Genomic DNA, 26,816 nt, shown 5'->3' with positions numbered 1-26,816 from the left:
GAGGTGCCTTCCTGCTTACCCTGTAGGGGAAGGTGAGCAGAGAGGGACTGAAAGGGTGGATGTGCTGCATGGCAGTCCCTCATCAACAGCACCAGCAGAGAAGCAGTTAAGATGTGGGGAGCCCTTTTGTTTTCCCTACATCTCAAAATAGCACAAAGCAGCCTTTGAGCACAGGCAGCGATGTGCTGACATTTGTCCCTTCGAAACATCCCCTCCACCACCCCTTCTGCTCAGTTCATGGGGCAGGAAGAGCCGCCCACTTGGAGATGGAGCCGGAAAACCTCTCGAGGAACGGGACACTTCCTCAGGGCTGACCTTCTAAAAATAGCCTGGTAGGGATGAATACTTGTGTAAAACAAGCTGGCGACACAACGCGATGTTGTACATGCTGGAATAGGCTGGAATCTCTTTAGGCTAGAATGAGGTGTAATGTGAAGAAGGCAAGGAGGAAAGGAGTAGCCAGCTGTCTGACTTCTGGCTTCTCATTAGGGGTCTCTGATAGTGAGGGGAGTGGGACAAATATCTCCAGGGTATGATCCAGGGCAGGGCATGGGGACCTAGCCAGCCCTCTTGGGGTAATTAACTCCTGGGAGTACAGTTCTCAGCTTTAATTTTTGCAGGATCCCAAAGCAAATCTGCTACAAGATTCCATCAACCCATTCACCAGGAGCTGAAACAGCATTTTTTGTTAACCCTTATTTGTTAACCCTTTCTGGTAGTGAAACCATGTCTTCAGTCAGTAGGAAGATGTCACAGCTTGCTGGCAAAAAGGCTCCTGGAAACTGCCAAATGTTCATTTTTTTCACACCCCCCCCCCCCCCCCTTAAAATATCACTGTAGTTTTAATTTACTCAGATGAATGAGCAGGTGACTAAACAGACATTCAATATAAAATTCATAGTAAGAAAAGAGACACCTGGGATAATTTTGATTGATTTACTTGGCAGAGTTTTGATAGCTACTGAAAAACATACTATTCATGTTTAGGTGAAAAATAAATGGAGTCAAATAAGTGTCACTGCATAGTACTAGGAGGTATATACAGCCACATGTAAAAATGCATAAACACAAACACTTCTGTACAGCAACTTTTTCTTTTCAGTCTGTATAGAGAAACACTGGTTTATAATATGGGGAAAATATAAAGCAGACATACATGCAACAAGGACATGACAGTTACATAGGTCCCACCTGCCTCTCAACAGCTGAAATAACAATAATAACAATAATTATAATAATAAAAGCCTTTTTCGGGGATAAAATTTGAAACCTGGAATGTTTTCATGTTGAGGTTTCCAGAGAGCTTCAGATGTGAAACATATCTGAAGGTGATTTAAAGGCTTGATTCAAAGCCCTGTGAAGGCAATGGAAAAACTCCATTGGTTTCAGTGAGCTTGGGGTCAGACCCAGCTATTTAACCATGATCCCATTCTGCCCTCCCCCAAAACCCAAAGTTGAAATCTGCAGATAAAAATAAACAATCATATCATACAAAACTTTGTATATAGAATACAAAAGGTAACAGTTGACTTTTTGTATAAAATACAACTTTTTGATAGTATATTTATTTCACATATGTATAAATATAACCCAAATAATATGATTTTTATTATTCCTACCAAAATATTATTACTTTTTGTTGTTGTTTTTACAAAAGTTTACAAAACAAATAATTCTTTATATTTACAACCCAATACTGTGAAGAGTGCCCAGTCAATGATGAAAAATAGACTTTAAGGGTAGTGCACTTAGCCATTGCAAAGAAAGAAAAAAAAGACACTAGCTCCATTCAGATACAAGTGTTCTGAAGAAATGGTACTGGATTCAAGTTTTGGTTGCAAAAGTCTTTCACAAGCTCATATTTCAAATGCATCAGGCATATATATACAGGACTGGAAATGGCCTCTACCTTTTTTGAATTTACTTTAGACGGGATGTAATTTTGCTCCCAGGGGTGGCACTCACAGCCCAGTGTCTTTTGCACTCCAGGCTGAGGCCAGCAGGACAACTTTCAGCATTGAGTCCACCACTGCATGATATCATAGAACCATAGAATCCTAGAGTATCCTGAGTTGGAAGGGACCCACGAGAATCATTGAGTCCAACTCCTGACTTCTTGGGACCTCAGCTGAACAAATTTTTTTACATCATTTGAGGATCTGGAAATCAGTCTGGCCTTAATACAGAAAGCAGTGGTGGCTTTTTCAATGGCATGTGAGGGTGGTTGAAGTTACCAGACTATAGTGCCCATTGCTCATGGTGATACTAACTCAGCCTTGGCCTCCGTGGCATCCATCGCAGCTGTCTGTTCCTACCAGAGCGTTGGCAGTCACTGCTGACCTGCTCGTGGACAGGGAGTGTGTGAGGCAGATAAGCCAATCCTCCTTTCACTTCAAACTCATACAGCTACTACTTCACTCTAGTTTTGCATGATTTATACAGGACACATTTGTTACATCACATCTGTATCTCTCCAAGCTTAGGTGGGACCCCAGTGGCCTGAGCTGAAAAGCTCTTCAGAGACTTGGAGAAACTTCTACTGACATATCAAAGGAACCGCATGCACCCTGGCCAGAACTGGGGAGAAGAGGGAGCTTTCTGGGCAGCTGAGTCACCACATTACACATTGCAGGGGTGTGCAATGATCACTAGCTGGGCTGGCAGAAGGGACTCTTCAGCAGGCTTTCTTGTCCCTCTTGTTTCTCTGGGAATGAACAGCCTCAACTGGCATATCTAACTAAATGCCCATGTTACACCTTTTGTGGAGGTGCTGGTGCTCGTTTTTGTGACGATGCTTCTTGAAACATCCTGAAAAATTGTGCCCATTTGAAATGACAGGGTGAAATGACTGGAAAAGCCTTATTAAAACCTCTTACAAGAAGTAGGTCAGATAAGTGCAGAGGCTATTGTCAAATAGTCTACTCATCCCGCTGCCACTAACAAGGATGAATAAAGCACTTGCACGGGCTGAGCAATGCCTCTTGGCACCAAGGCATGCGAACGTAGGCATTGTATTCCTTTGCCACATCTAGTTTTAGTTAATTCAGAGGAGGCTGTGAAACACATTGCACCACATCATTTGAAGGAACAGCATTTTCATTTGAATTGCGAGATCTGTTCCCATCCATGAATCCTGTCTGAATCACCATGGAGCTGCTTTATAGTGACATAGCATATCCTTCTGATGCCATTTCTGACCAAGACCATAGCAAAAAAATTCATAGAGTCAAGACTATTCCCTGGCATAGTCTAGTCATGTGGGACAGCCTGTATCCTTACTGCTCTGCTTTGTTAGCCTTCAAGGCAAGGTGGCTGCAAACTGCTCATGGGAATGGTCCTTGCTCAAGGATATCTTCCTAGTGATGCACAGAAATTGCTCAGGGCAATATTAGCTGGTCTGTCCCCAAACCCAGAACAGATGATTGAGTCCAGTGCCTGGAAATAATCCCCATAACTGTTTCATGTACAAACACAGATGTGGCTGATGGAGCTTCCTGCTGTGAGTTATAATTGATGTGCATGCTAGTTTCAGGGGCAGAGCCTCTTGTACTCCAGACGGAGGCTGTGGGGACCTGGGACATCACCAGAACTCTTTCAACTCCCGCAATATAGCAAAGGAGAAAATAGGATGGAACCAAAATGCTGTGCAATCAAAATGGCAGCTTTCCCCCAGGCAGGTAGATGATGATGGCATTTTGTCTGGGCTAAACCTGTTTGAGAGAAGATCAGGCTGAACTACTTGATTGATACTCACCATGATTTGAGATGAAAATGAGGACAGTGGCTTAGCTGAGCCACTTTAGGTATTTGCCCTCCTCTAAGCTGGACTGGGAGAGTAGTCAGAGTCAAATCATGAGCACCCTTCTCACTCAAGTTTCTATGAAGTCACTGAAGTCCCTGGGGCAGGGAAAAGTGGCAAAGTGAGGATCCTGAGCTTTGGTAGTAGTTCGTCTCATGTTTCCCTCAATGCCCAGAATGACTGTGCTGCTGGCAGAACAGCAGCATCCTCTGAATACTCTCTGCAAACACTGATGAAAGGGAGAGCACAAATGCCAGAACACACCGAGTAACATGCTGGGTGATCTGTTTCCTTCTTCCCTTGGATGAGACCACTTACCCTGCTGTGTGCTACAAAAGGTACAGGGTTTATAACAAAATCATTGGGAAAGCAAATATAAGTTTGTACTGTGCAGAAGTAAACAGTTTTTGTAATGCCGTGAGATTTACACAGGGCTTGATGCTGTCAGGGCTGAGCAGTCCCAAGGAAGTTAAGGGCTGTGAACACGATGACTGAAGAGCTGTGGACCACTTGGGGTCTTACTTGCACTCAGAGAAATGATGTTCCACAGCCCATACCACTGTCTGGTGCTTCCATGTGTGGGAAGCTGAACACATTTTTTTCCTGGAGCCCCTCTGAGAAGAACCAATGAGTTTGCAATGGGCTGGGCACAGGTGTGGGGAAGAGACCCTTCACATGTTTTCACTTCTTTGGGGCAGGCAGGAATATCACTTACACTGTCACTTCAGTTTTGTTCTTAGAGCTCCTCTTCAAACCAGGCAGTTGCTCTGTGTTGTATTTTAAAGGAAAGCCCAGTTACTGGAGTGTAAATTAATAAAACAGGTTGTTGGCATCTAAAGAGAAAGCTAATGTCCTTGCTGCCTCTTCATCTGGTTACCTCTTGGTACTGTCACTTAGGAGTGGTTCCCTAAAATTTCATCGAGGTTGATGTCTTTCATCCAGTCATCATTACCAGGTTCTGTTTTCAGTAAAGAATCTATAAAATCCGAGTCACTGTTGAGCGCAGGTCCTATACTGTCACCTTGCTGGTTCAGAAAGTCAAACGCTAGGTCATTACCATGGTCACTTCCTTGGTAAGCCCGGGAGGTTTGGTTGGTAGTTGTGAAACCGGTTGATGGCAGAGATGATGGCGGTGTCATACTTGTTCCTGGCTGATTCAAGGTAGGCACAGTCTGTCCCCTCAGCTGATTGGGTCTTATGCTGAGCCCTCGTAGGGAGCCAGCAGATTGTCCATTGAGAGTCTGGTGCATTTGGTTTAGAGGGGGCCTCATTTGGACTCCCGCCGTTAACTGGTTAGGAGGTGCCAACGCACGCGGAGGAAAATGCTGGTTGCCAACATTGCGCTGCAAGGACTGGTTAGGATATGGAGTGCCGGTGGGGAAACGGACCCCTGCAGGTTTCAGTGCATCCTGCTGCTTCACTGCAGCCTCTTGTGGGGCCCAGTTCTGGGCACTGGCAGTAGCTGTGATCATCACATTGGCCGGCCGTTGAGCAGGGATGCCTGTCGCTCCATGGGTCAAGCTTGGCCTTATTTGCTGAGAGTTGACCACTGACCCTGTCCCAAAAGCCACCCCGTTGTTCCCCTGTGTCATGGTTTGCTGTCGGGACACCATGGGGTTATTCTGACTGGGCAGAACCTGATTTTGGTTTCTGTGTGGCTGCATTTGGTTCATTCCTGAAGTCACATTGTATGTGCTTGGTTGGTTGCAAGGAAGGTTCCCGTAGCAGCCCATACTCCGAGCAGCAGGAACAGAAGGCATTCGGGTTCCAGCAGGGGTGGACATGAGGCTGGAGCTCTGGGCCATGATGCTATGAGTTGAAATTGGGTTGGATAAGGACATGTTGTTGGAACTCATGCTCACAGCTGGTGAACCACCTGGAAAGGAAAAAACAGAAGTGTTACAACAAGCATGAGCACATCAACGTGTGGTGTCATTCAAATACCAACAGCTCAAAAATCCAGTTTTCTATGAACAGAGTTTCTTGAAGAAGACACATTGTTCTTAAGAGGACTTACATGAACTTGCTCAAGGCCTTGAAGATGCCTATCATCCAAAGGGTGGTTTGGTCTATAATAAGCCACCTGTGGTCTTTCCATCCCTTCAGAGGAGAGCACATGAGCCAAAACTGGTGTTCATTGTGAAAGAAATATTGGAGCAGGGAAGGATAGACAGAACCACTGGGCAGGAGAGAAGACTTTCCTGCCTTCCTTTACAGAAGCACTAGACACGTCAGACAGGACAAAGCTTCTCTTAGTGATCAGAGATCAAGAGCTTTTCTTCCTTAGAGGGCATGGCTCATCCTGGATCCCTCTAGACACAATGGAGAGTGAGATGCACTTTCATCAGGCTCCTTTTCCACCTTTCTTAGACACCTACAGCAGCAGTAGCCATCCTTTTTTGGAAATGTCTGTCTCAGATGACAGCAGGAGCTGAGACTGCATCTCACATATTTGTAGTCGTATGCTGGGACAGGAGCTCAGCCCAGTCTGTGATGTGCCTGTCCTCCCACGTGGTGGCCAAGCAGGCTTGAGGACATGACTCAGTGCTGTGCCTGGTGAGCCTCACACATGCCCCTTCTAAGCTCTCTTCCCAGCCAGGCTATGGCTATTTGCCTCTGCAGAAACAGACTTGCCCATGAGAGAACCACACATCATGTGCCAGTGCTTGCTGCACCTGAACATCCCCTTTTGTGCATCAGAAAACTACAAGTCATGAGTTGGCACCAATTTATCACTCCTAGCTGATTCTTGCCCAATGGAGAATTTTCCTGTACTTGATATCTGCCAATGGAAGACGAGAGGATTTTCTTGCCTTCAGCCCCTAAACATTGGCACAAGCTCACTTCTTTGGCTACATAGCATCTATTTTGAGGCCACAGTAGGTAATTTATACCATCAAGGCTGAGTGCTTATGCAGTGCAAGACTCAACTAATCCCTGAGAGACTGATTGAGAAAGACCAATCACTTTTTAAACAGCCAGTGTAGATGTCACTGTGGAGAACCCTCTCTGCACACAATCAGCTGCTCCACTGTAATTCCCTTTGCTACTGTTGCTTCCAGTACAAATCCTACAAGAAGCACATCTTGAAAAAGTCAGGTTCAAGGATGAACCATTCACCAAATGAAAGGAGATGTTTCTTCACACAATGTGTGGGTCAGCTGAGGAAATCTGTGCCACATGGCACATAGAAACTAAATTCTCACACCTCTTTGGGTGGCCCCCAGAGTGTGAGAAAAGCTGTCAAATGAGCTTGCTATCAAGGTACTACTGAATTCCAGGAATTCTCTGAGCCTTTCCCAGAGGAGGAACGAGGAGATTTTCTATTTCATAGGGTGCAACTAATAGCAATTGTTGGGCATGAGACACTACCTTGGTTTAATCCTTCATATATATGGCAAAACCAGATAGAATTTGACTAACTTCGGCTTCATCACCAAATCTTATGATATATTGGTCTGCGTGATTAATTTTATTAGTTGTTCCATGATAAATTCCTTCCTACTATACAGATGCTTCAAGACTGTGTCATGCTTGCAACATTCTCCAGGTACTTCAGTCTCAGTGTGTGGCATGTTTTTCAGTCCTTTGGTCCTTTTGGAGCTCCTGACATAGTTTTTGACGTTTGATTTCAGAGCTGTACATCATAGGTGGTCACAGTAATAACCTTTGCACATCTGCAATGTGGAGGTAAAGTAAGCTCCATTTTTCCAGTTCAGCAACATCACGGACAATGTTTGCATATCCAGTATCACACAGACTGCTCTCAAGTGATATCTGGAGACCTGTCAGCCATTTCCTTTTGAGATATGTTAATTTTGTGTCACACAGGTTTCTTAACCTAAATAGGCAGTAGGAAGTGAGATGCTTTAACAGGCATAATCTAGACAGCTATTGCCTTTAAGTTGTGGTTTCAGTGAAAGAGATATCATGCAAGTTTGAAAAGATTCTTATAACATCAGCCCATGTTGCTTGAAATTAATTACATCTTCCCCTTCCAAAATTCTTTATTATTTGGGCTGTATCTGCACCCCAGCAGTTTTGCTGAGCTCTGCATTAGCCTACTAAGGCTGCAATTATCTACTTAGTCTTTTAATTTTTATCATGGCATTAGCAGTCTCCCTTGGTTTTCCAGACTAAATAAAAGGTGACACAAAGAATTTGGAGAACCTCTCAGACAGTTCTTTTAAAACTCTCTAAGACAAATCATGGGCATACATATTGTAAAAGCCTATGTTTAGGAACAGCTGTTTAATATACTGTTCCTGTTGAAATTTCACCATAACGATGTTCAGCTTCCACAGACTGGAACCAAATAACAAATTATATATTTCTGCCTTTTTCTGCATTATCTTTATACATATGCTATTTCCATTTAGTAATGGATGCAAAGGACTCATTTTTTTCCTTAAGGACTTAAGGAAATAAAATAGCTCTTCCCAAATCATTATTAACACTGAGTGTGACTCCACAGCCAGAGTTCTTATACCAAATCAATATAAACACAGATACCTAAATTAAGAAGCTCCCCCTGTCCCGAAGGCTGCCTGTTCCAACAAACAGGCTCTAAGTCAGAGACACTTGACTGTAGAGGATCTAATTATCCTAAGAATTGTGTTGTCCCAACTTAAGCACCTAAATTCAGTCCCTGATCTGGGCAGCCCCTGGGACAGGATATGCTATGGGGAGTTCACCTGGTTTTAGCCCACAAGGGACAATCACATTCTCACAATCAGTGTTCAGCTGGCAACCACATGATTAGCCCCTTCTTCAGCTTTGCTGGTGGGTTGTGCATTTTTGGAACTACTGTAACATCTCCTAGGAAGACAGGCTGAGAGAGTTGGGGTTGATGAGCTGGGAGAAGAGAAGGCTCTGAGGTACTTTCCAGTACCTGAAGGAGGCTACGAGAGAAAGAGAGGGACTTTTTACAAGGATATGCAGTGACAGGATAAGGGGGAATGACTTCAAATTGACAGAGGATAGGTTTAAGTTAGATATAGGGAAGAAATTTACTTAAGGGTGGTGAAACATTGGAATATGTGAAAGAGTTGTCAATGTCCCATGCCTGAAAGTATTCAAGGCCAGGTTGGATGGGGCTCTGACTAACCTGGTCTAGTGACAGAAGGTTTGGAACTAGATGATCTTTAAGGTCCCTTCCAACCCAAACCTTTCTGTGATTCTGTGATCCTTTTGTAGGGGAGATAGGGATGGGGCCCTGATTTTTTGCTCCCTTGAGCCCATATTAAAGAGGAGGAATGCTACAGAATTCAGTGGCATTTCAAAAGATCTGGAACAGCAAGCTGGGGAGAGATGGTTCTCTCCAGCTGAACTACAAGTTTGGAGAGTCACTTCGTTGGCACTGGGACGAAGCCCCTCTTGGGGTGACCCTGCCAGCTATTGAGCAGACCCCAGGGCTGCCATCACACTGCTCCTGCAAATGCTATACTTTTTAAAGAACACAAGTGTTTTGGAAGGGGTTGTACTTGTTGCCAAAAGACGAAGCTTCCTTTTTCTTTGTTTTGCTATTTTTATGCTTTTATTTTTAACGCAAGTATTTTCCATTCTTATTTCTTCCAGATGGGAAGAAATGCCTTCCCCAGAAGCACTGTGTACAGCAGCTGGGCACCCCAGGCTATAGCAGTTCAGAGAAACAGCTTCCCTATCCAATTCACCTGCTCTTCTCTTGGGGGTTTCTTGCCACGGCATGGCACTGTGGGGAAAAGTACAGAGAAATAAAATACTTAACCAAGTTTCTCCAGCCTGTGCAATTTTATTTAGCTTTTTGTTTCTTCTTCCCTGATCTGACCAAAGCTATTCCCAGAAAAAGGGAACAGTTTCCCTACTGTTAGTCCCTTATGCAAGAGTTTCCTAATCGCTCCATCTGGTAGCTTTGCTGGAAGCTCCCAGAACAGCCCTTTCTCCCAGCCTACCCTGAAAGGCCATTGTCCTGCCAGGGCTCACTCAGCAGGGACTTGAGATTTGAATGAACAAGTGCTGCCATTCCCACGTGTTTCAAACCGAGGAGATGGGACCCCAAATACCACAAGACCGGCAAAGAGTCCATCAGATTAACAACAAGAGCCGCCACATAACAATGGTCTAAGTGGTCTACTCACTTTGGAACCTTTCAGACATGTGGCTGCACTCACTTCCATTTTCTCTCTCAGGCTAGAAATGGATCGTTTTTAGAGTCTCAATTAATAATTTGATTCCAGGAACAAACCTTTAAACAACACACCAAATCACAAGATTCCCCAGCAAAATGCTGGGGTTGCCAAAGCATTTATTTGGGGAGTACAGGAGGTACCAAGCCAGTGAGCAGGGCGCTCACCATGGGCTATTACACTGGGATGCTTGAGCCAGTTTACTGGAGAAGATTAACACCCAGGTCCATTAGAAAGCAGCAGTTTCAAGCACCAGTTTGCAGGCTGCACCAAGCTTATCACTGTTAGAACTTGTAAGCAGAGCAAAGGAGTGCATGAATGCTGCTTGAGTGGCCCAACCTGGCCCATCCCTACAGAGCTGGGCTGGGGGTCCCACACAGATAGCAGGCTGGGCAGAGAGGTGGTATGTGAGTTCTGTACTTCAGAGCTCATTAAAATCATAATAGAAGCTGAAAAAGTTTTGCTGCAAAGGACAGGTAAGAAGGAAAGACTCAGATCACTGGCTGAATCTGCATAGCCAACAGTTATGGAAAAACAACAAAAAACCCACTTGTTTTTCCTTAGCATGTTGCATACAAAAATATCCTAGAAGGCAAAGGATCCTTTTTATACTTACAGACACAGACGCTTTTGCAGTATAAAGAAAATCCTTTGGTCCCATCTGCTGCATTTCCCCTACCTCCTCTCTCCTCAGCATTTTTTCTTTATTCTGCCTTTGCTCTCTGAGTGGCCTTCAGCCAGTCAGCAAGGTGAACAGTATGAAAAGCCAAACAAGCAATCCTGTGCTTCAAAAGCTAGGAGGTCAGGGCACAAGAGCTGAAGCAAAGGACTAGTCCTGAAGTGTTGGGCATTTCCTGCCCTGGGCAGTTCTGGCAGAAAGCAAGGGCTTTTACTCTACTGTTAGACTGATCTTTTGAAATGCTCCTCGTAGAGCAGCACTAGGGCCATGACCACAGCCTATTAAACAGGCAAAAAGTACCACCCATGATGGTGCCATGTGGATTACTTAAAAATCTCACACTGTACATGAACTGCCATTTGAAGAGAGAGATGGCTCTCATCTCAGTCTGAACCAAGATGCACCACATATGTGAGAGAAGCATCTGAACACAGTGAGGTTGCATAGTCAAGAGCACATCTCTGCATCAAGTATTTGGGTGCACATCTGCCCCAGATAGTGCCAGTGGGAGGGGTACCAACCCTTCCTTCCCCATGTCTGAGAGAGGTGGTATCAGCCTGGATGAAGCACCAGATCATACACCAGCACTTCTCAGTGGTGCTGAACAGTAAGGTAAAAACCACAGCCACCATCTGCTGCCTCTGCAGTGATGGAAGCAGATATCCAGAAAATTATGCCCCAGTCATACCATGCATGCATGGCTCTTACAGGTGATCTTCCAGGTGAAAGGAAGGAAGAAAGGAAAGAGTTGCATTGAGCCCATAGCTACTTACCAGGATATTGGTTTGCTTGTTGCATGTTGACCACATTCCTTCTTTGGTCTTTATAATCTGGTGGTGGTCTTGTCAAGTGTCTGTTCAGCTGGTCTTGTGGAGTTATTTTCTCCTAAAGGATTAGAGTAGAAGTAGATTAATTTGCTTTTCTTTATGTTTTCCTGGCCCTGTGTTTTGCCAATCTCTTTCTTTTCTCAATATGTACAAAACTGAAGTATTTCTTCCTTTCACCCTGTCAAGTGATCCAGGAGAGTCACTTGTGAAACTGTGCCATCACCTACTGAAGTCTATATGGAAATCTTTTTTGCTGTTTGCATCGTATTTGAATCTCATTCAACTTTCAGCCTCTGAGAGCAACGGCCATGTTTGCACTGCAGTACAAAGTGTATTCCAATTTCAGCTTGTCATCCCCATCCACAGCCATGCCCATCCCTCCCCTCACTCTGTCTTCCTACACGGGAGGGGTGACCACAAAACCCAGCAAAATCCTTGCTTTTTGCTCCCCCCAGCTCTCCTCAGTAGGGATACCAGCAGGACACATGGTTTAGCAAGGATGGTGCTGTGCTGGCTGTTTTCATGCCACTAAACGTTGCCCTGTGCTTCCCTGTACATGTACAAAGTGTTTGTCTTACATTGGGAGTACAAGAATTGGGGCAAAGACAGTAGGGAAAGATTGAAGAAAAAAGATATTAGTTGGGGAATTTTTTTTTCTTTTTTTGAGCTTGTGTGGTACGTACCTGTGGTGAGAGGTAAAAATAAGATAAAAACCCAAGTTCCTGAACTGAAATCTGACTAACTGCCTTGTGCTTATAAAGACCTGGAAAGAGCAGGCACCAGAGTCAATGCCAAATCTCTCATCAGCATGAGCATGATCTGATCACTCCAGAGTCCTACTGCTCACTCATGAGATGTGGCTCTTTGGGATATGTGTCCCCATGGCAGGAAACTGTGTTTGGTGCACATGTGCCTTTACTGGACAGCTGCTGGGGCAGCATCACACCTCTTCTACGATGTGCAAGGGTTTTGTGCTCAGCTGCCAGAATGGCAAACCAGCTTGTCAGTGTGAAAGAGCCAGGCCCTGGATGATGATGCAAGTCCATTGGAGTAATTTGGGGATAATATGCCTGAAAACAGTATGTATATGGACCTTCTAGTGAAAAATATGTATTTTCTCCCAGAAGCATTTAAAAACACTGGGAGAAGAGCCATTCTTGTGTTATTTAGGCACTCCCAAAATTAATGATGAGAGTGAAGGGTCTGATTAAGATTTGTAAGGTTTGTTTTTATATCCTGCTCTGCCTGAATCCTTGTGAATAAGACAGACTCCCAGGAAAGTCCTGCAATTCATGTAAAAACCGTAGGCAAGCTTTATGTATATTTCTTATGTACACAATACAAAAGCAAAGCCAAGATGATTCAATTTCCATTTCATTTAAGAGAAGCTATTTGAACAATTAAGTTTGGTTCTGCTAAAAATTCTGACAGAAAACTTCAGCACAGAGATCTGACTTGAAACTTCTTTTTTCTTCTGCATAAATTGAAAAGTCAAGAAATATTTCCTTTATAGAATCTCTCATGTCTCCTAAAATGATCAGAAATTCCCAACTAGTCTCTCAGATACCAAAGGAGAGAGAACTGGCTACAGATATCTAGAAATGTAAAGATAAAACCAGAGACAGTAGGACTCATATACAATCCCAGCCAAGCACACAAACTTGTGATGAACCCCAAAGTCAAGGTACCTGATCCTTCCTTACACACAGGCATTTTACACTATGCTGCCTGGGTGACAGATCCTGGAAGTAAACTTTCCTCTGAGGTCAAAGTAGCATAGCAGTGTGCCTTGGTTTATCTTGCAAAGTAAACCACCGATGATATTCATGTGCCTCAAAACCAAGCATATGCTTGGACTGTTCTTGTAATGAAACTGCAGTAGCTTGGACATTTGAGTTGTTTCATATAGGTGGAAGGAGGCTTCAAAAAGGCTTAGAAAATTGCTGAAAAATACAAGGCGCACTCTTGAAGTTCTAGGCATTGCCAGAACAACCTTGAAGTTTTAGGAGGCTTTCTCCTCCCTGTCTTAGCTTTCTTTTGTATTGTTTTTATGACAATATTTTCCATGTAAAATAAGAAATAAGTAAACTTACAGCTTCTGCCAACATCTGCTGCTGTAGAAGGAGTTGTTTTTGCTCCATCATTTGCCGTTGCAGAGCCTGTTTCTTTTCCATCAGCTGCTGATTCAACAATGATTGCTGGGATGAGTTCATGTAACCACTTCCAGTGTTTGGATTTGAGCAAGAACTGGAGCTTGGAGTGGGGCCAGCTCCCTGGCCTACCACAGAGTGTTGTTCCTGAAACAGAAGAAATGGCTCGTGAAGGATGAAAATAATAACAAGCATCAAGAAAAGGAAATAATCCTTTTTGTGCAATTAGCTGAAGCTCAGGACACAGCCCACAGACTCTCAGGACAAGTGACTGATACAAAGGCTTTGACAAAGTAAGAAGGGAATTGAGTAACTTCATCCCTCAGGAAAGACTCTGAAAATATGCCAGGTGGTTCCAGTGGAAAACCTCAATATTGTACCAGGAGCTTGGGAAGCATTAACAGAAGTAACAGAACTGTCCTGGGGATCTTTCAGGAAACATTCATCGGGCTGTACAGCAGTTTGTTTGACCACAAGGGAACAAACTCGGAGACTGCTGGTTCCTACCATCTGGTGAACAGCAGCGAGAAGCTGCAGACTAATTGCTAGAAGTGCCATCTATTCTTAGAAAATACAGAGGTGGTAAGTTAATACTTCACAGTGGGGTGAATGGTGCTGCTTTCATTCTTCCCTTCATCTCCCTGACAAGAACAATCTCTGAGAGACTGCTAATTGAATCCCATTAGCAACACGATTAAATAGGCTTAGAGTGTATCAACTTCCTCAGTAAAATAAATGTGTCTGGGAAGGACCTTGAAGAGTGTTTTAGGGTCTCTCTGGTCTTTGCAAGGGATCTAGATCTGCTTCCTCTTCCCAGTGTGCAGCTTCATACAAAGGGATGGCAAAAAGTCATCTTAGAGGGGAAGGTACATGTTAACTCAAGCCATGCTCATACAAGATGAGAATGTACATGGAATGACAGTATGCTGCTTCTTTTCTCTTAGCCATTATTTCCCTTGGCAGCAATATGTTTTCTGCCTACTTGCTCCAGCAGTGTTTGGTACTTGGGCCTTTACCAAATGCAGGAAATAGCTTTCTCACTACACACACAAAAATATTCAGCCTATGTTGGATCACTCGATACCACGTATTTCTTAGCCATATAGCTACAAAGAAAATGGGATACACTGAAGAGGTCACAACAGTCAGGAGACACATCCATTCTCTGACCCCATTTGGCTGCAATTCTCCATAAGAACCAACCACATAACCCTGTATAACCTAAGAGGCAGCAGCATTTTTGCCTTGCAACACAAGACTCCACAGCGGGAGTCTGATGCTCCCTGTTACACGGTGGTTCTCTCAATACCGAGGCGTAGGGCCAGGATCTGGGCTACTATCCTAGTAAAGCTCTGCTCCACGGCCATTGTCCCCCTTGGCATTTGGGCAAATAGGGGCTGACTGACATTGAGACAAGGATTGGTCATAGGTAGCCTACCCATGCCCTGCAGACCACAGAGCACTGATGTTTAGCGTTTTGCAAACTCCCGGAAAGCTCATTCCTGTGCCTCAGATTTTGCATCCCTCCCCAGTAACACACACGCTCAGTACAGACTAATCCCACTTATCTTTCTACCATCTGGCATGGAAGAAGCACAATGATTGTTATGGGTATTTCTATTTTAAAATAACTCCGTGGCTTCTAGATGGGGCCGCATGAGTGCGTAGCTAGTTAGATAAAGTATTTGAAGACTGTTACTGAAATAAAAACCATGACTTTCTTCTGGAGCCACCTGCAGCCCCCAAGGCAGTGTTACAAACCCACCCTTCAAATTTATTGGGCTCTTACACAATTATATCCTGCACACTTTTTTTCAGTTCCAGAAGGAATCTAGGATTGCTCGGCACTGCCACATTTTTCAGCCCTTATGTTAGCTGCAAGATAGAAAATACCTCCTCTCAACAGACCTGCTTGCCAAGTTGTTGCGCAAACTTTTTTGTCTTTCCTAAAATATTTTGAAAAGAAAAATATGTTACAATAAATTGGCTTTGACTTCTATATTCAAATGACAACTCTAGCTTGAACCCAGCCACATGTTCCATCCATTAATAGAATTCATCTGTTGCGTTTTTGCACAGATAGTGCAGGCTCCCCCGAATGTGCTTTCAGTCCTACATAAAAAACCCGACAAAGCCCAAGTTTTTCTTTCCCTCGTTCCCTACCAACCCATATAAGAAGGGGGGGGGGATTTTGTTTTAAGATAAACTGTGTAGTGTTCATTCACAGTATCTATCAAAGAAAGCTCTTCTGTAATAGCCACTGGCACAAAACACCAGCTGCTTGGCAAACAGACCCTGAGAAAACAGTGTAAATCATCAACTTGGAGCCAGGTTGGGGGTTTTTTGCATTTGGTCCTTTCTCTGCTGTTCATGAAATGTCAGTGTGAGCCTTTGAATCTACGATGTGTTACTTCTCCTGCCTGCTGATCTGCCCCTTGCAATGGGAGAAAGAAGAACATTTTCCTAATAAATCAGGGGACTAGCTGCACGGCAGTTTGACCCTTCATGAACCAGTGCTATCGAGCCTTGCTCTCACCCTGCACTTTCATCACTGCAAATCAGACAGAGGAAGGGCTACACTGCTGTCAGGGACATGGGGCTCTGCGCCTGCACTAGGACAAAGCAGCTTTCTGACATCCCTGAGGGGAAGGGCAGGTTTGGGTTGGAGTTACCCTGCTTTTGTTAAACTGTTTCATCCTGCTCTAAGCCCAGCTTTACTGCAGCAGCTTTACTTCAACTCCCCACACTTACACCTGCTGGTTTTTAAAGTCATTCCTGGGTTCCCATGCTGCAGTTCATGCAGTTTAACTTTAGGAAGCCTGACCAGAGAAAGCCTGGAGTGGGACATGCCTGTCCCCTTGCCCAGGGCACCTCTGCCCAGCAGACTGCAGAGGCAGCCCAGCATCCCTCCAGCGAGGGAGCTCTGAGTGCTTGTCTGCACGTTGTCACCACATTGTTTCCCTGCATGAGGAAGGTAACCTGTCCACTTTGTCCCCAAGGAGGTAACGTGATGGGAGCACATTCCTGCAGCCAGCCAGGTGTCAGGGACAGGCTGGAAGCATCACACCTCCAACAGGTACAAATGTCCACCTGGGTTTACCCCCAGTTTCTGCCCCACTTGTTGGCACTGCTCATGTATGTTCCATGTTTCTCCAACCCTGCAAATGACCTACAGCCCTTTTAGGGCCATCCCTTGTGCCAGCTGGGGCTGGGTTAGTGTTCACCAACCACCACAAAACTCCATCTGCCCTGCCAGAGCTGAAACTTCAGCATGGTGATGCTCGACGTACAAAGCAGATATGTTGCACCACATTATCTGATGTTACAGTGACATATAAAACCTATGAGATGCAGAAAAACAGACAGTGAGAGCTCCTCAGTAGACAGTGAGAGCTCCTGGTAGCACAACTGCGGTTTTGTTCTTAAGCATCACAAAGAACATTACGTTCAAATGTTTAAATTAGCAGTAAATCAAAGCATTTAAGACCAAGTTTGCCTTTCACTATCCCTGCTGCAACTGATTTGTGTTCATACAAATGAAAGGATGTTTTGGCTTTTAACCCATATATGAACTTTCCAAAATAGACTTTTTCCCCATTTTTTCTCTTCCTTTCCTATCCTTTCCCTTTCCCTTTCCCTTTCCCTTTCCCTTTCCCTTTCCCTTTCCCTTTCCCTTTCCCTTTCCCTTTCCCTTTCCCTTTCCCTTTCCCTTTCCCTTTCCCTTTGACCTTCCATTTTCCCATAAAGCTTGTCAGGTGCTCTGAAAGCCTTTTGCAAGCTTATGTCTCTGCATTCTTAGTTCACAAGAATGTGGTTTAAGGACAGTTGGCTGGAAAAGGATGTGCGAACCTTTCCCCTTTTTCTCCTGGGAATGCTTTGAATTGATGAATAATTTTGATGGGACAGAAGGGAAACAATGGTCAATTTTGTACGAAACCACGATGCCCACAGAGGCTGTTTGCTTCCCAGTCAGGAACCCTGACATCTGTGCCACAAGATGAACTTGTGCTTCTTGCAGATTTCCCCTCAAAAGGAGATGGGGAATTTTTCCACCTTCCTGTTCCTCTGTGGGTAACTCATTCTGTGCCCTGCATCAGTTGGGAGTGACAGCTCTGACTTTTGCCCTTCTTTTGCATCAATTCTGGCCCAAAGAAACAAAGATTTAAAAGAAGAAAGGAAAAGTCTTCCAATCAGTTTATGGAAGCCTACACAGTGACAGATGCCTGCCTTACAAAAAGCTGCTTCCAGGAGAAAGAATGCACAAAGTTATGTTCATCTGGTGACCAAACCTATGCATGACGTCCTCACTAATAAGCAGTTTGATTCTGTTGTGTTAATTGGCATCATTGGCACATCATCACTGTGCAGCTCTTCACTGCAGGCTTAGAGTGAGGACAGTGAAAGAAAAGGCTCCTCCGTGGATTTCTTTAAGGAACCAGTGGCTGTCCCAACAGTGTGAGCTTCTCAGGGGCTTTCTGGTTTGACTGCAAACCACCCTGGACAGCTGAACACTTGAAAAAGAAGACGGAGGAAGAGAGAGAGGAGAAGGAGAAGAAGGAGAAGGGGAATGGTTCAACCAAGTCCTGCACTGTGCAAGGCTGTTAGCAAAACCCAGACCCCCATGAGCCCCTGATGTGAGCCTCCACAGCCTCAGCTGACATGCTGCTTTCCACAGCCACAAACTGAAGCTCTCCTGCAGCTGCTGGGCCAAGCATTTAGGCTTATTGAGAAGAGCTGGTCTGACTCATGCAACTTCAGGATGCCAAGCACAGGGTGCTTTGCTCAACAGCCAGTCTTAGTACCTGCCAACCCTCTTCTGAGCCATCTCTTTTTTGCTGCATTTAATGGAAGCAGATACAGCCCTTTCTGCTAAATACTGGGCTTTTCATGGTTGTCTGAACTCCAAGCACTGTCTGCTTGTGTCCTTGCCTCAGACAAGAAAGCAAAATTCCAGCAGGACCACAGCAAAGTGCCTGTCAAGTAAGAACTCTTTCAGCTCTAGTGAAAAAGCTAAAGAGTTTTCATATTTTTAGGAATAACTCTCACTCTTGACTGGAGTGCGGAGGGCTGCTTTCTGTGCCAGTGTATACTCTGGGAGCACCAAGAAGTTCCTGAGGTTAAACTCATCTGCAACAGCTGAGGATCTGATCTGTGTATAAGGAAGTAAGACAGACTAGGGAGAAACAGAGCCAAACAGATTCTCCCTTTGCCTTTGTGCTTGTTCAGCTTGATGGGAGTGGAAAACAGCATCTTCCTGAGCAACTCAAACTCATTCAGCCTTTTTTGATACCTGGAATACACAGCATAAAAGTGAATCTCCTCAAAGTTTAGGTCTCTAACAAAAAACTTGGAGCAGATTTTCTCTAAACTGTCTGCTGCAGCTCTCTCTTCAGTATACAGGGAGATGGGGCTGTATAATTATGCTTCAGATGTTTAATTTAGACAGCTGAGTTAGGAACCCAGATTAGAGGATAGGAACATTCCCTTGCACTCCTCATCTTGGATGCTTCTAGTCACGGTGGAGTAAGATGCCTGGAAGAGTGTGAACACCCTATGATTTGTCAAGAAAAGTGTATGACTTTCTAAGGGTGTTGTACAGAGTGACCTAAAAGCCTCCAAAATTAACCACACAGAAGATACTATCATAGATTGAATTTCCCCTAATACATGTCAGAGAATATTTTTATGTATTCCAGAAAATTGCTTTTATATATATAAACAGCATTTTAAAAAATGGAATATTGCAAGATCTGAAGAGCTGGTTTTGCTGCGTCTAATATCCAGAGAAACTGTTGGGTGAAGGCTGTAAAATAGTTCCTTTCAGTAATTTTGTGGAGTGTTTATAAGAAGTTGGCTCAGCCACACAGGACTATCTTCTGTGTTTTTCTCCTGAGAACATCTGAGCTCTTAGGACAAAAATTTCAGGGTCAACCATGTTTCCAAGGCACATACACAATGAAACATGGACACTAGCATTGCAATTTCACAAGCCCAGGCTGTCTGCCAGAAGTACTTGTGTCTTCATCCAGCCAGGGAAGAGAAGCAAATGCTGTGTCACTCCTTCAACAAACGGAGTGGTGGAACCCGAAGAGGAAATGCGGACTAATCCCTTCAGACACTGAAACTGGAAACACACTTGATTTCTGCATCCTCATGGTCTAAGTCACCCACTGGAGTGATGTGTTTGGACATCAAGTGATACAGCAGGTACTCAGCATGCAGAGGGATAAGTATTTCAGCAAACCAAACTGCTGCAGCTCTCACTGGAAGATGCAGGGAGTTTAGGCTTTTTAAATTAACCTTTTTTTGGACACACTGAAATTTAAGTGAACCCCATAACTATTCTCAGAAATAGATAACACTGTGCACAATCTCAAACATAAAAATGGGTGAGCAAATTCCTGAAAGGAACCAACCCTCACTTTGATAGATAGTTAGCTATTTGTGCAATTTTGAATAGAAATTTATTGTAGCACTTTGCCTGTTCAACACCAACAAGGAAGCTGCTCACGCCCAAGATCCTTGTGAACGTATTTTCAGATTTATTTGTAGCCCTGCCATGTCAGGCACAGGTCCATAGCCACTAGCAGGCACTCTTAGAACAATGTTTCCAAGCCCAAACTTGGGCAAAGTGGGAACTGCATCTTGCAGGGTGCAAGGCTCAAATTCAGCCCTTGCACAATCACATAGCAACAGACCCAGGAACAGCGCCTCATTACCAGCCTTGTCTGACAATCAAGTCTTTAATGAGAACAAAGGTTGACAGTGATTAATCATTAAGACATTTCTTGTTCCTTGCTGCACGTGTTGAAGGCAGCCTCCTGCCGAGGCAGTCTGGCAGATTTCCTGTCTGCTCTATACCAGGGCCCATGTCCGGACACACAGGGATGTCTTTTCCCAAAGCCAAGCACACAGACAAATGTCTTGTCTCCATTTCTGAGAATGGGAAATTCGGAATGCATGTGCATTCTTCAAAAATAATAAATCCTCAACTGTAAATTTGACTGCTGTATATTCAGGCAAAATGACCTAAAGGACATTTGTTCATGTCAGAATTTTTCCCAGAGACATCAAGGATGGATTATTACTATTTTACCATGTGCACCATGATGAACTTTTAATGTCATCTTCTGGCATAATGTATATATGAAGGTGTCCATTTTAGAAATATTTTGTTTATTTGTAATGAAAATAACATGCATGTGTTGAAAGTTCAACAGAGGAGGTTATTGTGAAATGTCTGCATCAGAAGAGGAATGTTGGCTCCATCAGAGTAAATGGCACAACTCCAGCTGACTTCAACAGGGCTAGAATTTCCTCCCAGATCTCCATCGAGCCACAGGGGCACAGTGGCACTCTTGGCTTGCAGTGACCTCATCTTAGACTTTTTGGACAAAATACCTGGTTCAGAGAGACCAGCAGAGAGCCTCCACTGATGTATTTGTGCAAAGACTATTCTGCATGCTGTATGGAGCTCTATTTTAAAATGCCTCATGAGCTCTTACTCTGAAATAAGTTTGCCAATAAGCACAAATGATGAAGACTTCAATCTGGTTTTGGACAAAACCAAACACATAATAATTTGTTCTGCTTCAGCATTACTGTTTGCAACGGCTGCAATATGCAATATCTACACTACAAAAGGCCAAGCCCTTTAGTTTATCATCACACAATTGTAGGAAACCAAATGAGGGAGGTTTAAGAAACTTCCCCTCCTCTAGCTGGAACAAGAGCTGGTGTGAGGGGACCTGTTCTGCCTAGTGCTACAGGACAAGGTACGTGCACACTCGCAGGCTCTGTGCTTCCACTAAGGAGTGGTAATTTCCAGCTGAGGCAGTGAAAACTTCCTAAACTGGTTGAATTAGACACTTGTGATTATCTGTCTGTATCTTTAGTAAGAGTATATATTATCTGTGTATATATATACCTTATTCATCTAATATATGTTCTTGTCTCACTGCCACATGTTTATTGTCTTTCACAAAAATTATCTAGCCTGAGGTCAATACAGAAAATTTCAGCCCACTTAGAAAAGCCATAGCCAATCGAAGCAAGAGTCTTGCAAGGGGAAGTGCTGGGTAATTCAGAAACAGGAGACTCTCTCATACATACATGTTTATATTTCAATGTTCAGTTTACAAAGCAGTGCTAAGAAAGACACTGGTAGCAGGCTTATGTATAATGTAGCCTTTTTGGCATCTTGCCTTATCCTCGTGTTTCCCCCTGGCAGGCAGCTCTGACAGTCACAGTAAACCAAAGGGTATGTGGGCACTGTACAGGAAGGTATGCTCCAGAGGCTACTGTGGAGACCCAGGCTCCTAGGATTCCATGGAGCCAGGTGAATGAGGTAGATTATATATTATTCACCCTCCCTATTAATTGTCTGCAGTTTAAACAAATTTGTGTCACTTCTAATTAACAAGCACCAAAAAAAAAAAGAAAAAAAGAAAAAAACCTATGATATAATATTTCCTCAAGCAATAAAAAAAGCAAAGCAAATACCATAAATGCCAATTTTTCTGCAGGAGGAGGGAGCAGGCAACCTGAACAAAATATTCAATGAAGAAAGAAGAAATAATTAAACATGCAGAACAATAACAACAACAGAAAAACCACGTCACTGGAGCCAAGCACTTCAATTCAAATAAGCACAACATGGGTGACATGACTGTCAGAGACACATACTAAGATCAAAGTTCTCCTGCTGAGAATACACAGCAAGAACATGAGCATCCTTAAACTGGAGCCTGCTGGGATCAGCCTTCTGACACCAACAGCTCCAAACTCTGATGGCAAATGATGGCCAAGACTGAAATCAATGTGTGAAGAATGGCTCTGGCCTGTGTCTCCCCGCACTGATTGAAGCTGCAGAAGGGACATGCCTCAGGTGGGACTGGATCTCTTTGTTCCCACTTACCTGTCCCAGGACAATGACTGGTGCTAAACAAAATCAGCTGGTAGCCAAGCGTCACTGGGCACAGAAGCAGGGAGTGGGACAAAACCAAATGGTTTCCAGCTGGGACAGCCCACGGCACTGGTGCAAGTGCACAGTGCATGGTTCAACAGAGCAGCTTTTACTGCCCATCTGTGCCGTTTTAAATGAGTCCTTATCGCATAACCCCAACTGTGGTCTTCCCTCTCCTTTATTTATAACAACCACTGTTCTTGTTATAAAACAACTTAATTTGATGGGAGTTAATTTGCAGGAGCTGACATAAACCTATGCTCCTGCCATCCCCTAGCACTGTCTTGATGAGTGTGATAAAATGGTGCCAGTGACTGCAGCAGCCTGAGGGTTTGACAAATCTACCTATCCCTCATCTGTCTGTGCCAACATGTGAAAATACTAGATTTCCTAAAAAGCGCTCCTGGAATTTGACTAATTTTTCATTACCATCTCAAAATGTAGGAAGCAATGTGGCTTTCTCAGGTATCCTAGCAGTTCCAAACACTTCTTTGGGTCAGGCAAAGAGTAAAGTCAGGACCTTGAATTTTAGGAAAGCAAAATTCCAGCCATTTAAAGGGTTCATCAGTAGGACTGCCCTCAGGGATAAAGGAGCACAACAGAGCTGGCAGATCTTTAAGAATGCTTCCCACAGAGTACAAGACCTCTCAATCCCCAGCTGTAAGAAATCAGGAAAGGGAGGCAAGAGACCAACATGGATGAGTCAGGATCTGCTGGTCAAATTAAAAGGCAAGAAAGAACTGCACAGGTAGTTAAAGCAAGAACGGGGATCCCAGGAAAAGTATAGGAATGGTTCCCAGCTGTGCAGGGATGGGGTCAGGAAGGCCAGTGTGGCCAGAGCTGAACTTGGCAAGGGATGCAAAGAGTAAGAAGAAAGGCTTGTACAGCTATGTCAGCCAGAAAAGGAAAGATAAAGAAAGCTTTACCCCCTCAATGAACATGATCAGCAAACTGGTAAGAATGGATGATGAGATACTCAACAGTCTTGCCTTAGTCTTCACTGGCAATCTCTATTCCCACTTCTAGGTTTAAACTAAAACAGTCTAGATATAATGAAGAAATTTTTTTATGAGATTGGTGAATCACTGGAACAGGTTCCCCAGAGAAGCTGTGAATGCCCCAGCCCTGGAAATGTTAACAGTCAGGTTGGAAGAGACTCTGAGCAACGTGACCTAGTGGAAGGTGTCCCTGCCCATTGCAGGGGAGTTGGACTAGGTGATCTTTAAAGGTACCTTCCAACTCAAAGAATTTTATGGTATTAAGACTCATTTTCTTGCAGGAGTAAGAGTGTTAGACAGAGCTCATCCACTTCTGCTTTCAGCCCCACAGAGTTTAGCTCTTTGCCTGGCCAGGATCCCCATCATGGGAATTGATCTGCTGCCTCATTGGCCCTCTGGTAGCATTACCAGGCATGGTGGTTATCTGCTGCAGGAATAAAAGGTTATTTCAAAGGTGACATAGGGCCACTAATGCTCCATAATGGCACAGGCCCTTCAAGGAGCACCTGGCATCTCACTGAGCTCAAAGAAAAGTGCAACAGTGCTTGGATATAGTGAGTTGTTTCTTCTGTTCTTCATCTCCAACCTTTAAAAAGCTGAAGTGGAGCCAGCTAGAGAGGTCAGAATATCTCAATCCACCAGGGACCAGTCCTGCCTTGGACAGCATGCCTGAGAGGAATTATCTGAGGAAAGTCTTCCTTAAATCAGATGAAGTAAAAAGTGAATTATACTTCTGGCATTTATTTAAGCTATTTACTGCCCAAATCTTGCAGCGTGGGAAAGAATAACAGACTATCCAGAGCCTGCCGTATGCCAGCTATCAGATAACATGCAACTCCGGAGAATGGGAAGGTTGGTGCCAACAAAAACTTTCTCGGACGACTTCTGCTCATTTTGTATTATTCTTGTGCAAGAGCAGTAAAAACCTGTTTTGCATCCCTGTTTTTAAACAGACTTAGTCTCTTATGAAAAAGAACAGGTGGACAGGGTATCACTGTCCTGTTTTCTTTCTCTGAGCAATGGAAAGTACCAATGCAATTGCCTTTGTCAAATCACTTTCATATTTTGTTGTGGTATTTCCCACATTTGGGATATAGCAAAGGTAAATGCCCCACAGAGCAAGGAGTAGGGGGCTCTGGATAGCCTTTTATACTCACACTGTCTGCCCTGCCAGACAAACCATGGGCTCTGCTGGGGGAGACACAATGCTGTCTTTGGGCAATGCCTTTGAAGAAACACTGGAGAGGTGCAAGTTCTGCCCCCATCTTCACGTGGTTGGTCACAGCCACACAGTTTAATAAACACATAAACTAAGAAAAGACCCTGTTTATTGGTATCAGACTTTTTAGGGGCCAGAGTGTATCCTTCTCACTGTCTTGTGGCAGAGCTGAGGTGATAAAAGGTACAGTAAGGAGCTTTCACTGGCATCTGCAATGCCCATTGAGCTGTGTTGGACCAGACAGCTCAGACAAAGCCGTGAAATAGAAACACCCAGCTGACCACTTAGCTGTGCTTACAAGGAGAGAAAGAAAAAGGAGAAACCAGCTGAACTAAATGAACTACATGAGTTGTACTACATTTTGCAAATAGTTGGTTAGACACCACAGAGGTAAAAAAACCAAAGGAATTGGCTTGGTTTGATTTGAATTCCCTGTAGAGGTCATCCCTTCACAGTCCTGGAAGTTGGACAGCAATAGAGGGCAAGGGAGAAGTGTTCATTTATTGCAAGCTTGGATTATTTTGGATTTTAGATATTCCAAACCTGCATATTTTCTCTACAGCAAAATCATCTTAATCTGTGACATCCTTTTCCTATCCTAAAAAGCAAAAGTTGGATTCATTCTTGGGCCATAGACAGCATGTGTCTCCTTTAACTTAAAAATGAGGTTTAAATGGGATTTACTTGGCTCACTGGTTTGTACTATCTGGCATTGAAAAACATTTTACCCAATGAGTGCTTTGCAGGCTATTCTTGCAAACGACCTTTTCTGTGAGTCACACAAAAATTTCTGGTAAGTTTTTAGAACTCACAGGCAGGAGAAGACTACCAGGAGACTATGTGGATTCAAACAACAGAAGGAGACTCTGACACAGGAGACTCCACATACCTTTGTTAATTAGGAGAAGGGCAAAAATCTTTTGATGGGTCAATCTGTGGGTTCAGAATATTCAGAATATCATGACAGAAGTTTGATACTCGATAGCAAGGAGTTTTGATGTGACATTTGTGGGGTTTGATGCCAAAACTTGTGATAAATTGTGCTGAGGTTATCAGGGGTCTTGATAAAACATCTCTAAAATACTGTGTCCCTCTTGTTATTACAAATATAGAAGTGATGGAAAATAATGAGTTTTAACCAACGACATAAAATACCTCAAATGGCTGTTGAAATATGTATGATTATGTAAATTAGATTGCTTGAGCTAGAAAGGGCAGATTTACACAGTAGTTGGTTGGTGGGTTAAAGAACTCTTTCCACATACATCTTGTTCTCCAGACCGGAGGTGTCAAATTCAGGGAATAACCTCTTACTAGCAAGGTCTTGCTCTGTAAAAATGCTTCCTTGATTTTTAATAATGTTAGTTATGCCTCTTGATTTCTGCCCTGCTTCTATGTAATATTTTTTGTGTGACTAATCCGACTTGAATCTTACAAAAATAAAGTGTTAATTAAGCTTTATCTAATCTCAATCTAATCTGACAGCAGCAACCCCCATCTGCTGTTCTGCTGCGCGCTCCTATTTGGACCACCTACTATACATGGATAATTAGGTGTCGCAACTACTATGGCATCTGAATTCAGGAGAGTGCTGAGTGATTCTGACAGCCATCTTTACAGCTGGTCCCACCAGTCCTCGCTTTCCTAGACAAGCAGTGGGCTGGACTTAGTGTATTATCCCATCTAGGAGCCAGAAAAAAGCTTGTTCCATGCCATCAGAAAGTTTGGTACCTAATCCAGTCACCAGGGCTCTCCCGCTGTTCATGGAGTGAAGGCAAATCGTTGTCTCCAGAGGGTTACTGGCCAAGTCTGGCCTCTGAAATGAATGGGATGAGTCTGGAGGTGCCTCTCTTCTCCTGCTGACTGGAGGAGTGTGGAGGGGCAAATTTGGGCATGAGACTATACAATGAAATGAGACAATTCTCATCTGATTGTAAGAAATCTGGCTAAGTACATACACAGGCACCAAGTCTGTAGTCACAGAGGTAGGAGACAAATGCAAATGCATTGGAAAG

At 43.8% G+C, this 26,816-nt stretch overlaps 1 protein-coding gene across 1 annotated transcript in view; it reads right to left on the bottom strand.

The window, feature by feature from the left end:
• Positions 1-948: 948 nt before the first annotated feature.
• Positions 949-26,816, bottom strand: part of MAML2 (mastermind like transcriptional coactivator 2) — a 208,800-nt gene continuing 182,932 nt past the window's right edge. The window contains exons 3-5 of the mRNA XM_088051906.1: positions 13,563-13,766; positions 11,416-11,527; positions 949-5,675 (exon numbers count right to left, since the gene is read on the bottom strand). Coding sequence (XP_087908032.1) covers positions 4,693-5,675; positions 11,416-11,527; positions 13,563-13,766 — 1,299 coding nt within the window. The 3' untranslated portion in view covers positions 949-4,692. The remainder of the gene's footprint in view (positions 5,676-11,415; positions 11,528-13,562; positions 13,767-26,816) is intronic.

The sequence above is a fragment of the Pseudopodoces humilis genome, chromosome 2, assembly GCF_049639895.1.
Source record: "Pseudopodoces humilis isolate 2021_Gansu_Grassland_sample_001 chromosome 2, ASM4963989v1, whole genome shotgun sequence".
NCBI classification, from domain to species: Eukaryota; Metazoa; Chordata; class Aves; order Passeriformes; family Paridae; genus Pseudopodoces; species Pseudopodoces humilis.
Note: the sequence above shows the minus strand (reverse complement) of the source record. Positions and strands in the feature narration are given on the sequence as shown.